General features: G+C 38.6%; 2 protein-coding genes across 12 annotated transcripts in view; one reads left to right on the top strand and one right to left on the bottom strand.

Moving 5' to 3' along the window:
* The window catches only part of LOC103466973 (myelin transcription factor 1-like), a 25,886-nt gene extending 25,402 nt beyond the window's left edge, over window positions 1-484 (bottom strand). For 9 of the 11 annotated variants that reach the window (XM_008412943.2, XM_008412947.2, XM_008412958.2 and 6 more), the window contains exon 1: window positions 231-484. The gene's annotated coding sequence lies outside the window, so the exon portion shown is untranslated. The remainder of the gene's footprint in view (window positions 1-230) is intronic. The other 2 variants (XM_008412951.2, XM_017305665.1) reach the window with 1 other exon arrangement.
* A 3,031-nt stretch (window positions 485-3,515) lies between these two features.
* Window positions 3,516-15,330, top strand: LOC103466972 (protein-serine O-palmitoleoyltransferase porcupine-like). Its single transcript, XM_008412942.2, has 13 exons — window positions 3,516-3,773; window positions 5,133-5,269; window positions 5,609-5,801; window positions 7,578-7,621; window positions 8,010-8,191; window positions 8,287-8,417; window positions 11,261-11,386; window positions 11,509-11,609; window positions 11,907-11,983; window positions 12,791-12,854; window positions 13,540-13,625; window positions 14,437-14,547; window positions 15,202-15,330. The coding sequence occupies exons 2-13, from the start codon at window positions 5,134-5,136 to the stop codon at window positions 15,301-15,303; spliced, it is 1,353 nt and encodes a 450-aa protein (XP_008411164.1). The 5' UTR covers window positions 3,516-3,773; window position 5,133; the 3' UTR covers window positions 15,304-15,330.
* Window positions 15,331-15,895: the final 565 nt, after the last annotated feature.

Genomic DNA, 15,895 nt, shown 5'->3' with positions numbered 1-15,895 from the left:
AGCAGAGCATAAAGACCATCCAATAATAAAAAGCTTTTGAAAGCAATGCCCGTACGCATATTTGGATCGAGCCTGTCGGCTCTCTAAAACAAAACTGGGCAGAAAACGTATGATCCCGTTCAGTGTCACCTCCACCCTGCTCGTTATAAAATCCAAGATAATCTCTACTGTTAGAGTGCAGATAAGAACAGAGAATAAAAGAGCTCTTTGTTGGTGAACCAAAGCCTTACCTTACTCACACTACAATCCTCCCCTCCCCCTCCGCCTTGACATATCTAGGGAGGCGGACTGTCGCCCCTCAGCAACGATGTTCCACGCAAAAAAAAAAAAAAAAAAAAGCAAAACTACAAAAGCAAAGCACCTGAACACAGCACAAAACTTTGAATTCTCCAGTGGTGTCCACGGATGAGGTCCAGGCCCCATGAGCCTTCCAGCACCCTGGACAGAGCCGATTCTGCTTTCAGCACCACGGAGAGAGGGCTGATTTTACTGCCCCCTGCAGGTGTAAAGGAAAGATGCAGGCCTATCGTGGTTGGGACTTCCCCTGCCCAGTCTGTGACGTCATGTCAGTATTTAAAGAGGCACCCAGCACTGGGCGGATGGGGTGCGGTGGAGAGAGTAATGTCAGTACAGACGGGATTACAGCCTGTTGTTTAAACATACGTTAACGGCGGTGTGCAGTTTTTGAGAACATTTGGCTTACATTGTAGAATTAGAATGAGAATTTATTGTTGTTTGTCATTGCACACATGTACTGCTTACCAACTCCAAAATAGTGCAGTGTAAGAATATAAACAGAAATATGGTGATGAGCATGTAACTCTGATCACTTATGATGCTCTGTGTCGACCTTTCACCAGATGGAGACACGACTCAGTTACAGTTTGAGGGTTTGATGTTTAAAACTTAGAGTCAAACTGGATCTATACATTACTAGTCCATTTGCATTTTTTTTTTACTGTATACGTAAATTCTCCTCTAGTGGAAGCCACTTTTTTTCTTGGAAAGCTCCCCCTTGATCTAACTAAGATGATCTTGCGTCAGATGACAGATAGCAGGTCTCTCTGGCTTTAAAGCAGGGGAAACTGCATGATCTTTGGGCCCCCTGGCTGTCTCCTGGGTCATTCAGTCAAATTCTATTCAATTGAAATTTAATTGAAGTCTCAATTGTTACAGTGCTGTGTAAATAATATCCAACTGCCATAGCAAGAAAAAACATTTTGAAGTTAGAAAAATAAAACAATGCTAACCTCGCTTAAGCTGCTATGAGTTGTATCATCTGACTTCTCATATCTGGTGGAGAGACCAGACCCAGAACTACAGGAAGGACTAAACAGGTTGAGCTTGTAATAGGCGCCACAGATTGTGTTTGTTTTAGTTGCCTGGGGTTTATGGAGTGGGTTTTTCCAATTGCCACTCTTTATAGTCAGTCAGGTGGTCCTGCGCTGTCTCTTGAAATCTGTTTTACTGGAGTAACAGAAGCCAGAAGGTGCAGTTTGAGGCATTTGGCGTCACATAGCCCTCTATGCCAATCCAGCCCTGCTTTACAGCACAAAGAGTTTTCTCTGGGCGTGGTTATGGTGGCATGGTACCACGTCATGCTGTTGCTGTAAGTTTGGCTCTAAATTCCACATTTCAGCCAAACTCGCTACTTTCGATCAGTAGGACTACAGTCCAATATTTGATGGGCATGCCCAATTCTTCCAGAGTCTCCTCTAGAAATCCTTAAAAAAATCAGTCCCAAGCCATTGACAATCATGACATTTGGTACACTTGTGTATCTTGTCAGGACCTACAAAAAAACTCAAAAACAAAAAGAGTCTCTTGGAGTCATGGTCCAAACTCCATAAGAAAGTCAGCTATTTTGGATCAAAGCAACCATATTGTCTCTTTTACATGTTGTACATCAACAAAGTCCTACAGCTTTTGACATGCAGGTTTCATAATCACTCAAAAGGTCAAAAGTTTTCAAATTCTTTTGACAAAGCATGTTGGCATGGCCAAACCTTGAATCTTGAACCATTTGCCATAAAACATCGAGGTGAAATAGCTTCCACACACAAGCTCCAAGCTGCCTGAGACTTTGCGTTTATCATAACTGACCAGCACTCATCATATTCACACAGTCAGTTCATGACATCACCTTAGCCTCACCCTCTTTGAACAGGAAGTCTGCTGGTTCTCGTCCTTTAGTTATATGATTCATACAGATTTACACCTGTGTTTATTGACATTGAACAATATGAGAATAATCCTTTTCTTAAAACTGGCTGGTGGCTGTAGTGTCCTAGTGGACTGGTGCAGGAACGACATAAGAACATGATGACGCCAATGGGTTAGCGGTGCCGGAGTTCTGCCGGTCGCCACTGTAGGGCATTAAAATGAGATAGTATATCAATATAATGAGATAGTATGGCAATTTAATGAGATAACTATCTCATTATAAGGAGATAATGTCACTATAATTAGATAAAATATCAATATAAACCAGAACAAAGATAACATTAAGCTGTTGGAAGCATTATCTCAGTTGATGCCTCCCTTCAGGAAGGTTTTAGAGAAAAAACAGAACGCAAGACCAAATCTTGCTACACTGAAGATTAAAAAAAAAAAAAAAAGAGAAAACAGAACGTTAAAGGTGGAACTAACAGCAAAAAGTGTAAATTTCAGGGAAGGAGGAGTTCAGTTCACATGAGGTCCAGATGCATAAAACAGGCTGCAATCCCCCTTTATTGAAGTCTCACAAATCAAATAAAGGTTTCACAAATCACAAACTAGGTTTTAAATATTCAACTATTAGTTGAGAATAATCTAGTAAAGGTATGAAGAGTCTATACACTCTTAAAACAAATGTGTTATATTTTTAACACACTTAAGAGCAAATCCAGCCGTGAAAAGCATCAACTGCTATAACTCCACATTCATCTTCCACAACTTGGAGAAGGGCCGTGCGTTTGTGACAGCTTGTCCATGTGATGAATCAGTGTGTGTAGTAGATCATTTAGAATCTGGCAGCGTGTTCCTTGTGAAAACAAGAGATTTTCTTTATGAACAGATACAGAAAGTTGTGTGTATTTTGGAAAAAAAGTGTTTTAGAACTGTAATTTCAATATAAAGCAGAAATTGTCCTTGAWGTTTAGCAGAATTGCTTCAGACGATTGTTGCATGATATATATTTTGTGGTCAATATGTCTCAAGAACCAGTACGTGTGTGTAAACTATCGAGAAAAACTTCAATATATATATATGTTTTTTTCCCACAAAACCCCTTCTATTGGCATATTGTATTGTTTCAAAGGCGATCATGCCACTCACAATATGGCGCTTGCGTTGACGCATAAACAGGGTCAACAAAACCAGTAATGCAGAAAACTTTGGCGCTAACAGAATGCGGCTTTGCACACCGCTTCACTTTCTCCTGCGCTGTCCGGCGCATATCAAATAGGTGAATTTTCGTGACAACGTCTCTTCTCCCGAAACATAGATGACGTCTTTCCTGTGATGGAAAATCACGTTATTTCCGGTGAAGATTCGCACCATGATTTGGTGCAGATCCATAAACACACGAAACATAAGCTCTTCGTTCTGCCGCAGCCATTCGGGATGCTCCGAAAAGGAGGCTTATGTAAAACTTGGATAAGTGTGAACGTAGACGAATATCTAACTGGTTAGGTTTCATCGAGACCACTGGGAACATCTGGTTTAATCGTGTGGTCGAGAGTTATCCCGTGTTTTAGGGGGAAACCTTGGAGTTTCCCTTCTAGAAAAGAGAGGTGAGTCTTGTTTTTTCACCTCCAAACTTTATTTATAACGACCACTATATTGTTAATATCAGTGAATTACAAAAACAGTCGAGACTGATCTGACAAGGGCAGCAGAACGCATAAAACATTGGAGAATCAAGATACATGGAAATTATTGAGGATTATAGTAATAGGAAAATAGGTTTAACAGGTTGTACAAGACCGCTACATAAAAACGGACATTTTAAACACGGGGGGGCCTACAAAAATTCACTGTCTCCAAAACTTTGCAATTCTTTGAAGATGATATCGTTTTTACGTGAAATTCAAACTCTTATAAGTTAGGAGAAATTCTGAAAATCTAAAAATACACCTGTGAAGAAACAGAATAGGAATAGAGACTAAGTAGAAATAGAATAAAGTGTATAACAACAACAAAAATCAAATAAAGTCTTTTTTTTTAAAGGAATAGCTTAGAAAAGGGGTGCCCAAACTTTCTCAGACTAAGAACTACTTTTTCTCTCACCAAGAGCTGTCGCATCACACAAAGATATAAATGAAACTCTATTGACTTATTTTATATGCATCAGTTATAGCAGGCGTATTGAAGTGACAGAAAAAAATGCAGTTCTTTTTTCAGTGATATTCTGACTCTGGGAGGAGGTTATTACTTTCTCATGGTCAGTGCAGGAGGAGCTGGTTGCAAACCGTAGGCCAGCATGTGTCGATTAGTTATGGTAGATCTTCTGTGAATCTCTTTCTGTGCATTCGTGAATATTGACACTGTTTTAGTTCCATACACGTTTACAGGCACATAAAGATAAAGAATAATAAATGTGAGTCTTTCCAGTCTTTTGAAGACTTCTTTATAGAGGTCATATCATGGTTGGACTCCAACTTTCTTCATCTTAATGAAAATAAAAACTCAGGTAATTTTATTTGGACAAAAGGATTTTCATGGTAGTCCCGAAACAATTTTTGGTTGGTACTTTATGTCCATCTCACTAGACAGTTGTAAAAACTGTGACGTAGTCTTTTTTTTTTTTTTTTTTTAGAAATAGTGTATTTATTCATTTCTGTACAGCACTTTGGTGAATCTAAATAAATTTGACATTATGTGGTCATATGGTGACATCATCTAAACCCCACCCTGTGAGAAAATAGTCGCTTTTCTCACGAGGTGAAACTCCATCTCTGACCCACTTGACCTAATTAAGATGACCTTAATTAGGTCAGGTCAATTTCAGGTCAGGTTTAGGGTTTGGAAAAGTCCATGTAAAGTCTTTGTGAAGATGGAATGGTAATATATGTATGTGCGCGCGCGTGTGTGTGTGTGTGTGTGTGTGTGTGTGTGTGTGTGTGTGTGTGTGTGTGTGTGTTTGTGCAAAGGATGGACTTAAGCACCAGGCTAATGATGTGGCAGGAGCTGGCGGTGAGCTGTGGCTTCACTACGTTACATCAGAGCCTGCAGCAGGTCTGGCGGCTTCTTCTTCTCTGTCTCATCTGCAGGGTCTGCTTCAGGCTAGGTTGGTATAACTGCTTCCTGTGTTAATATTTGTATAATTACACACATTTTACTTTTAATTTGCCGTTTCACTCCTGTTCCTTACCCCCCCCCCCCTTGTGTAACACATAAACAAGAATCCTTTGACATTCCATATTTATCATCTTGATTTGTCGTCTTGTTTCGGTTGAGAGTGAAAAATATGAAGGGAAAAATGCTCAACCAATACGTCTTGCCTTAATTTGAGCAGCATTTTACAATTCTTTGTATTTAAATTATGTAACAAATCTAATGTCTGTAATCTCTATGAGTTATTTAGAATGCAGTCTTTTTTTAATGCTTTGCTGTTTCCATCACCCAGGAGTCTCATCAGCGGTGAAGCACGTCGCGTCCACGTTGGTCGGGATGTATGGCTTGTTCCTGTTCCTGGAGTTGCACATGGTGTGGGTGCTGCTGCTCAGCATCATCTGTTACCTCAGTCTCCTGCTCTGCAGACACTCTAGCAACAAAGGCCTCTTCCTCTCAGTGGTTATCCTCGTCTACCTTCTCATTGGGTGAGGGAACAGGGCACAAAACAACACAGATTTTTTTTTTTGTTAAAACACTGCTTGAGCTCTTTGTGCTTTAGTAGGATTCAGATTTTACCTATGAATAATTATAACAATTACTTTAAGCAATTATTAGTAAAACTAGTATTCTAGATCAAAATGACCAAACTGGGGCTCCACTCTTATCAAGAAAACGGCCAAAACGTTCAGTCTCAGTTATTATTTATAACTACCTGCTTTATAAGGCAGGTAGGTAAAAACAGGAAGGTGGAAAGAACAAGACAACTTCCTTCAAGTATGCAGGAGTTTTTTTTATTTTTTTAACAACTTTACAGTTGAACATTGTATTAAACTAACTTGCTAAGTTATTAACACACAACTACACATACTGAGAACAAGATTATGAAAATTTATTTTGTTGACACCGGTGGAAAAAAAAAAAAATTAATGTTGCAATATTAAATGATGATGTCATTTAAGAGAGTCTGACCTGTGCATTGCAAGGCGCTACCTGGTCTACACTCCTTCCTTCAGTTGTTTGCCAACAGCCATTAAAATAAAGAAGAATCTGGTCAGCTGATCCAAAGTCGTACCCGCCTGGTGAGGCGGAGCTCTTCCATGCTCAGCTCTGCGTCTGCTCAGCTCAGCTCTCCACACGGACAGGATGGAGCCAGCTGCAACCGGTCATATCTGCCGACTCTTTAACATTTAAATAAATGGGTAGACGTGAGATTGAAGGTGCTTGCTGCTGTGTCCCGAATCAGATATTCCTTTACAGTGTTTATTTGCATTGCGCATTTAAAACAACAGCAGTTGACCAAAGTGCTTCATAATTACACCAAACATCACAACATAAAACACAGGCTAAAACAATAACAATAAAACATTGAGAGATATTAAACAACAGAAAACTAGCTGAATAGAAGAATCAGARAGGCAGCAACTCAAGCTGTGTTAGAAGCCAGTGAGAACAGATGTGTTTTGAAAAGACATTTAAAAGAAGGACTTGGACATGTCTTGAACATGTCCACATATTTGTGAGAACATTCCTAAGGAAAAAAAGTCTGGAAAATGTTCTCTATTCATCYTCCATGAACCGCATTTATATGCATCTTCAGTAAATCTGTGTTTATCTACTGTATTTCTCTCTCTCTCTAACTATCATGTAAGTTTTTCCTGACCAAGCGTAGTCTTATGCAGCCTGGAGCTGGAGGAGTGTTTCTACTCTGAYATCCAGATCAGGTCAACAACTTTTATTCGGTGATGACTGGATTTGTGCTTCGTGTCAGGGGTTAGGGCAGTAAGCGCTTGAGCTACTCGTACCTGCTGCTGCTTATAGGAGAGCAAACTGCTTCAATCAAAATGAAATTCAACACATAAAAAAAAACAAAAAAACAACGCAGATATCATTGCTGCCTTGGCAGGTTTTTGCCACTGTTTTTCTGTGCGCTCCCTGTCTGTAGCTGAGTGAAGCTGACAGCCCACCCATGTGAAAGGTTTCAGCAAATGGACCGAGTGGTTAGTGCTCCGTTTGTGCTGCTTTGGTTTCTGAGATATTAAAAAAATATTTATTAGGTCATCCAGACGTTAATCACCATTAAAATTGTCGTTTTTTGCAGCTTTCTTTTATGAGATATTATAAATTAAGCTTTCAGCTGGTAGCATCCTTTCCTAAAGGCTAATTAGCTTTGCAGAAATAAATTGTCTGAAGTTGAAAGTGCAATATGTAGGATAGAGATTACTTTGAAAGTTTGAAAGAATTGTCTTCTTGATTTATTTCAGAGAGTTGCATTTTTTCGACATGGGAACCTGGAATAAAATACGAGGTAAGTACAAAATGATTTACATCCGTGAGAAATTTGGGTTCAGAGTRATTGGTCAATGTTATCATGTTTCTTCTGACTGTAAGTGATGAAACTCAGAGCCACAGTCCAGAACTGAATCTCACAGAGAACGGGTGAGAAATGTAAGTTTACGGTGATGGCAATGAGGCCTTCCATTCTMAAAGTAAAACAATAAACATTTCTCACATTATATTTGTCATTAACCTGTAAATACAATTCTAATTTGAACCTGACTTTCTTTTATTATAATATTGTCTTATTATAAGTAGRCAGTTGAAAGAGTTTTTGCTAAATTGTGAAATACCACAGGTTGTAAAACAGTTCGTTCTGGTGCGAAAGGAGGGTAATTATGGCAGTGTGTTTGTGTCAGGTTCTCAGATGGTGGTGGCCATGAAGGTCATCTCGCTGGCCTTCGAGCTCGACAGAAGAAAAGACAACAACCTGCCATGCCCTGCTGAGTTYCTTGGCTATGTTTTCTTTGTGGGCACTGTTGTGTTTGGCCCATGGATCAGCTTGTCAAGTTACAAAAATGCACTCAATGGTCCAAAACTGGTGAGTTTTTTTCTTTTTTTTTATTCTTATAATTACATCTGTGTTTTTGTTATTGATTGTCATATTTGTTGATGACTGAATGGTTCATTTCTCAGAGCTACTTGTGGCTGTACAGTTCCCTCGTCAGACTTGTAAAAAGTCAGATTTGTCTGCTGGTGTCGACCTGCATCGCTCCGTATCTTTTCCCTTTCTTCGTGCCAATATATGGGAACTCTGTCACACAAAAGTAAGTAATGCATTTATACAAATCCTGTTGTTTTTTCCCCCGCCAAAGCAATAGCCTTAAAAATCTCTATTTTTTAAGGAACACTGTGTCTGTCTCTTTCTGCTTCCAAGATGCAATTGAACGGGGTAAGGCTTCAACATGACATATTCGATTGCATTTAATTTTCATTCAGTTTGACACTATGACGACAAGACATCATTGTCCAAAGGAATCTCATTTCACAATTTAGTGAAAAATTTTTAACAACAAAAAAAAAAGTGTTGGTTGCCATGACAACTGCTGTGTATGTGTGTGTGTGTGTGTGTGTGTGTGTGTGTGTGTGTGTGTGTGTGTGTGTGTGTGTGTGTGTGTGTGTGTGTGTGTGTGTGTGTGGAATAAAGCCGACACACGGAGACAAAGACAATAACATGTGGTTATTAGTTGTTCTTCACCTGTTTGTCAGCATAATGTTCCCTTTGCTCTGGGGCACTGTAATTTCTGAAAATTTGTTAAACTGTACCGCCTCTTTGATTTGTTGAACATCGCGATATAACAACCATCAAATAGGGAAAAATATTATAAAGTAGTTAACAAACCACATCTCCTTCAGCTGCAATTACTGGTATGTAAAATTCAAGTAACTATCCGATATTAAAAATAAAATTTATTTAGTCCTCGCTTGCATTTTCATAGAACTGACCAGAACCAAAGTGTTTATAGATTTCTATCAAGGTATCAAGGGAGAAAACACATTTTACTTATCAAAGTATTGGAAATATTCTCAGCTTTATTTTAAGCCATATTTGATAGAAGTTGGATAAGAAGTAAGGACATCTTTTGTGACAGATTCGTTTCATCCTGCATCAGAATGGAATAGTTTTATGGACGATGCATAGTAATGGCACCTGAAGTCACTGTCCAATCCAGTCGGCAATCAATCAATCAAGCTTATTTGTGTGGCAAATTTCAGCAGCACAGCAGTTCAAAGTGCTTTACATCATAAAAACACAAAAATACACAGTCATAAAAGACACCATGTTGTTCCTTCTAGATCTCGCTTCTAGAAATGTTAACCTCCTTTGTGTCTCCTTATGGCTTTCCATTACTTTAACCAGAGCATCCTTCATTGCTAAGCTCAGTATCTCTGTCTTGACTACCTGTGCTTTGACTTCCATTGGCCTATCTTTGAGTTTGTTGATTTTCTCAGTGTCAGTGGATATATTCYGGTAGATTTCACTTTTTAATTCCTTCAACTCAGTTTTTATGTCTTCTTTAATTTCTTCTTTTAATTGTTGAAAGTCTTGTTTGTTTTCATTTTGGAATTTGTGTAGTTCGATCTGTATAGCTTGTAGCACCAAGCTAACGTTTTGCTTGTGATGTTGTTGATCATCCATTTTTGACTGGTGTGTTTTTACTGCGGAGGCTGCACAGTGGTGGCACAGCCAATTCATGTGAATTATGGGTACGTTAAGGGTCAAATTCTTTGTGCTTACTAGAGTTCTGGATGCACATTGTGTTACATCTTCATTTTGTATTTTGGTAGTTTCACATTCCCCTATCCCTTGATAGTTGAGGTGGTTAGGCGTTGGGTCGTGGGTCTTCTTCCCCACAGTCAAAGCTCCTCTGTGGGACTTCCTCATCTTCAGAGACCCTCCATCGGTCTCTCTCGACTCCAGTGTCTCTACATGGGTCTCCAGCGCCTCTATCTATGTTTGCCGTCTTCCCCAGCTCCCTTGCCTCTATGTGTGTTAAAGTCAGCTGAACTGTGTTCCCCTCGATTCAACGGGACTTTAAGGACCGTTAACTGATGTGGCCTGCAAGCTTCAAGCTCCTCCAATGCCAACCTTCAGAGAATTGGCTATGCCACGGTTCTGCTGGCATCAAGCTCCTAAAATGCTGCAGTCCTGCGCGCCCCAAGTTTCTGTGGGTCCCAAGCTCCTGCGCTGTTGGATCTTCAAACCTCCTGGTTCCACTGGCCGAAAGGTCAACCGTGAGGTCCTCTTCTTGGGTTCCTCCGAGGTTCTTGCTCCTTCGTCGCCGGCCTCCAGCCTCTCTGCTCCTTTATTTCCGGGCAGCTCACTGTGGCCGTTATGAACTTAACAGAGCTCTAGTTTTGTCCTTCGGAGGTCCCTTCCGCCCTCACTGGTTGGGAAAGTTTTTTTTTGTTTTGTTTCTGCTCCCCAGTATTTATACAACTTCCTCACAGTCACTTGGTTCTTCCATTAAATCCTGTCACTTCCTCTTTCAACCTGCTGCCCTTCCTGCTGGATTCTTTGTGTTTTTTTTGTTCTGCTCCGTCTCGCTGGGTTCCCTGTGATTTTTGTACGTTTTCTTTCTTCATTTTTGTATAAAAGCTTCGTCACCTGGCCGTCTCTGCCTGACTGCATTTGGGTCGTCCACCAGAACCTACAACATGACAAGGCCTTACCCTAATATTTAAAAGAATCTTTCTTTTACCCAGAATCAAGTCATTTCTCTGCTTGTTCTATTCCAGATTTCTGTGTTTTCCTTCCTCTTTGGCATTTTACCGTAATGTCACAAATATTTACACCTGGATTTTTTTTTTGCATTTTTCACAACAACTACAAAAACAAACTGGACTATTAAAAGCAAGTTTAAAAAAAAAACATTATTGGTGCTGGGGTTTACATTAGCATTATTTTTTGGCAAATGATTTTTATTTTTTTTTAGAATAGATGACCTTAGTGTTTTTCTTAACTGTAATACTTCTGTAAAAAAACATTGTTTGAAATGAAAGTATTGTAAGATTTTCTGTGCTTCATTGAATTTATTTTAAGTTCAAAGTGTCAAGTGCTTGACGTTGAGGAAGAAGAAGGCCAGCTGAATATATGTGTGCCGTGCAGGTGGCTGCGTGCTTACGAGAATGCAGTGTCCTTCCACTTCAGTAATTACTTCGTGGGTCATCTCAGCGAAGGCACCAGCATGTTGGCAGGAGCAGGTTTCACGGAAGAAAAAGACAACATCCACTGGTAACTTTCACTAAGCTCAGCTACTGGACTTGTCTAATTTGCAGTGGAGTGTTTGTGAAAAGATAAACTCCGTAAATGTAAAATGTATTTATTTCTAATCACTCTTTGTATTTTTTGCGCAGGAATATGAGGATAGTGAAGCCCCTGAGTGTGGAAATGCCTCGCTCCATGGTGCTGGTGGTGATATCCTGGAACATCCCGATGTCTCAGTGGTTAAAAACCTGTGGGTCATGGCTTCCCTCACTCAGTATTACTAGATATTCTTGTTGGAGTCAAACACACCCAACACTTTCCAAACCAACACAGTGGTGAATATGTTTGGCTTCATGGTTTAGCTACCTTGATTTCGATAGTTAATCAAGTGAGTTAATCTTTAATTAGCTATCTTGATCAAGGATGAAGATGGTTCTGATACTGCTGAATCGCTCAGAGTTAGAATTCACATCTCTTGGAAGGCAAACAAAGAGCTGTGTATGTTAAATAATTAGTTTGAACGTGTTCTTTTCTCTGTCTTTCTCAGATGTGTTTAAGACGTCAGTGAAACTGGGAACCTTCCCTGCAATCCTAGTGACATACACAGCCAGCGCCCTCCTGCATGTCAGTCACAGAGGCATTTTTCTTTGTTCACAAGTGTCTGGTGTATGAGATGGACGAAACTAATTTCATACAAAAAGTTATGGACGTTTGTGTGCGTGTGTTTGTGTATGTGTGCACTGTACTATAATTCCTATACTTGAGGTTTTTGACATCTTACTGGGCTGGATAATTTTACTGGGATTGATAAGTTTAATTTGTTGCAAACGTAAAAGTTTTACAGGAAGGGCAAAAGTCCGTGAGACTGTAACAAGGCCTCTCCATAAGCAGGAGCTTCACTATAAATTAGAATATGAAATATTAAATTATTTCTGAAACAGTACATCATCTTTAACTCCAGTTAGATTCCTTTTGGATTAAAGGGTTAAAAACTGAAAGTTTCTTCGACTGTCATTTTTATTTTGCATGTCAGCAGACCAGAAGACTTAAATTCAAACAGCTTCTGTTTAGTCAATTTTATTCCAGCTTCATGTATTTTAGTTAAAGTTTAATCCATCCATCCTTTCCTTGAAGGGTTTTTGGAAGTGGCAGGTGCCTATCTCCAGTGGTCAAAAGAAAACAAAAACTATTTTAATTGCAAGACTAAATTTAGTTACAAGAAGGAAGTAAATATTGCTCTGCATCTTTCATTTCACTTCCTTTCTTATTTAGTTATTTTGACTGCTTGCTAGGCCTATTTTGTTGTCAATTGAAAAAAAACATATATAAGAATGATAAAAATATAGAAGCATAATATAACTTCAGTCTATTTGCTTCTTCAGGGCAGTTGCTGACTAGTTGAAGCTGTTTATGTGTTGTTGTTTTCTTCAGGGCCTGAGTTTTCACCTGGGAGCTGTTCTGCTCACACTGGGATTCATCACATATGTTGAACATGGTACGTAATCAAAACTTTATGGCAGTCTCATAAATGCAGGATACACTAATCGTCTTCATCTAAAATTAACTTCCGCATACAGGAAGAAATACTTGTTCTCATGACGCAAAGGCACTGTCAGGGTCCTGGTTCTTGAGTTGTTTTGGGGTTTGTTTATTATTTCTGTGTTCCTTAGTCTCATATTTTGATTAGATCAGCCTTGTTTCTCTTTTAGTGCCATCTGCTCTCTCCCCTCACATCTACGACCTGTTAGTCAGTTAATCATTTGTTCCAGTATTCACACTCCCAGTATTTATTCATTGCTCTCTCATTCCTCCATGTTGGTTACTCTTGTTTAATCCCTTTACTTTCCTGTTCACCTTGCTGGCTTTTTGTTTCCTGAATCCTGAGGGGTTTTTTTTGTTCTGCTCTGGTTCCCTGCATTCCCTGTGATTTTTGCACGTTTTTGTTAAGCATTTTTTATTAAACTTTCATCACCACTCACTACCTCTACTTCTCTGCTACTTCAACATTCAACACCCTTCTATACTCAAATTAGTATTAAGTATCTAAGTACATTTTTCCTAGATGTCCCTTTACCTCATGTTCCTAATGTCCAGCACTTTTCTTTTGCATAAATAAAATGCCATATCATTTCAGCTAATTGATGAATTAATAATGACCTTTTTTTTGTGCTTGTTGTCAGTTCTGAGAAAGAAGCTTGCATACATCCTTAGTGCCTGCATTCTGTCCAGGCCCTGTGCGTCTGACTGCAGCCATCGACACAAGAAGGTGCACTCCTACTGTTATTATTATTGCTGTTAAATTAACTAAAGAAAGCAGCAACATTTCTAAACATGCAGTGCTATCTATGCATTTGAACTAACTAACCAAAACAGTAAGAATATAATATTGGTGCATTATACTGATGCACCAGTTTACCTTAAAAGAGATGATCAAATTACGGTGCTGGCGGTTTGACAGAATCAGCAACACTCTTTATCCATAGTGTGAGAAACACTTATTATCAAAAGCTTTTGTGTACACAGAATGAAAGCACAATAGTTAATCTTTGTAAATTGTGTCAGTGACACTTTAAGTGTGAACATCACAAAGCCCTGAGAATTTGTAGGCAGATCTGAAAAGGCGTATGCGAGTTACTTACGAACTTGACTGACTAGCCCCTGTTGGTTATTCCTAAAACTGACCAAATGTATGTAAATGAAGTTACAAAAGAAAATAAATAAATATATATATATATATATATATATATAAGTTTTCTGGAATTTAGCATAATTTTAGTATTTCTAACTAATGTAAAACAAGAGACATTTGATGTGAGGAAAAGGAAAAAAAGTATAAAATGTGTTTTATTTCTGGATCCAACGCACGCAGAAGTATATACTATATTGTTTGTAGCACTTAGACTTAGTTTACAGTTGGCAATATTTACGTTGCATTTTACCAGCTCATGAAAAGTTCCCAGATGCTGGTGCTGAACACAGATTCAGTACACTGGCACACTTTGGTTGTAGCTGTTTGGATTTTTACTGCTGAATTTTGAACAATGATTCTTATTTCCAGTTTCTGCTCTGCTCTTTAGAATGCTTGGGTGCTGTTGCTGAATCTAGTGTTCAGTTTGCTGGTCGTCTTCCATCTCACCTACTTGGGCTCCATGTTTGATCCTGGATCTGATGAACAGGAAGTAGAAGAGGTAAACAATTCTGGTAGATTCGCATGGGATCTTGATGATGTGATAAAGAACAGTCTCATTATTTTGTTTCCATTTCTTTGTATTGCTATACAAGTTCATCTCCAGGCACAGTGGATTTTCCCCTCAAAATCACGTTTCATTTCCCAGTCTAGACAGATAACCTCCGTATTAACTTTTTAGTCTAAAGACAAGCTTTTAAGTTGCTTTAATAAATGAAGAACTTTTATGTAAGGATTGTATTTAGAAATTAGGAGAGTGGAACCGTGATTTTTAAACAAAAAAAATGTTTTTGTTTTCTGTATTTAATGAAATGGTAGAACATGGAAACTTAAAGCAGACATCTCAGCCAGGACTGACCTCCACCCATGTTTTGGAAGAGAATTTAATTAGTACATGCTGTTTTAACAAAAGACCAAATAGTAACACGCCTGTCCTAACTTTCTAATTCTTAATATGCTGGCACATTTCACCCCAGCCTGTTTTTATGAAAACTCGTACTTATGTGAGATCTACACTGAACACCAGGTCAATCAAGTGTCTTTACTCTTTTTCAGACGTAGTTGTACACAGAATGAAAGCACAATAGTTTTCTACACTTTGGAGAAGAAGGTTGAGATGCGAATTAAACCGTAATATTTGTTGTTTCTGTTTAAGGGTTACGCAGCAATCCATACCATTCAGAGGTGGTCCGAGCTGAACTGGGCGAGCCACTGGGTCGTTTTTGCTTGCTGGATTTTCTATCGTTTAATTCAGTGATCTTGTTGTAGTAGATACAAAAAAAAATCATCATCATTAAAACTATTTTACACAAAATATCTTCAATTTTGATATTTTTGTATCAACGTCCATCCACGTGACTGAAATAAACTATAACAACGAGGTTCTGTAATGAACATGAATTGTGTAGTTCACATCTAAACTCGTGACACAAAGGCACTGTGGATTCATGAGTGCCTAAAGGGTACTGACCACAAAAACTTAACATACAAATATGTAAAGTTTTTAAAACTACTGTAAATATTAATGACCTAACCTTGCAAATCCTTCATGTTGTCACAGTTTATTTTCTTAAACTGGTCCTGTTCACTAACTGTTTGCATGTTTCTTTTATTATATTTTGCATATTATGGTTACTTTTTTTTTTTGTTACAATTTTTAGTCCATGAGAATTTCTGTAAATGTTCAGAGTCTTTGTGACGATGTAAACAATAAAAGTGTCCTGTGAAAGTGTTCACGTTCTTCTTTGCTCTTTAGTTAACTTTATTTATATAGAACCATTTAGTAATAATAATAATAATAATAATAATACATGCATACGATTTTTAGAGCGCTTTTTAGGACATTTAAA

Source organism: Poecilia reticulata, linkage group LG7, assembly GCF_000633615.1.
Source record: "Poecilia reticulata strain Guanapo linkage group LG7, Guppy_female_1.0+MT, whole genome shotgun sequence".
NCBI lineage: Eukaryota > Metazoa > Chordata > Actinopteri > Cyprinodontiformes > Poeciliidae > Poecilia > Poecilia reticulata.
This window is presented reverse-complemented; position numbering and strand designations above follow the sequence as displayed.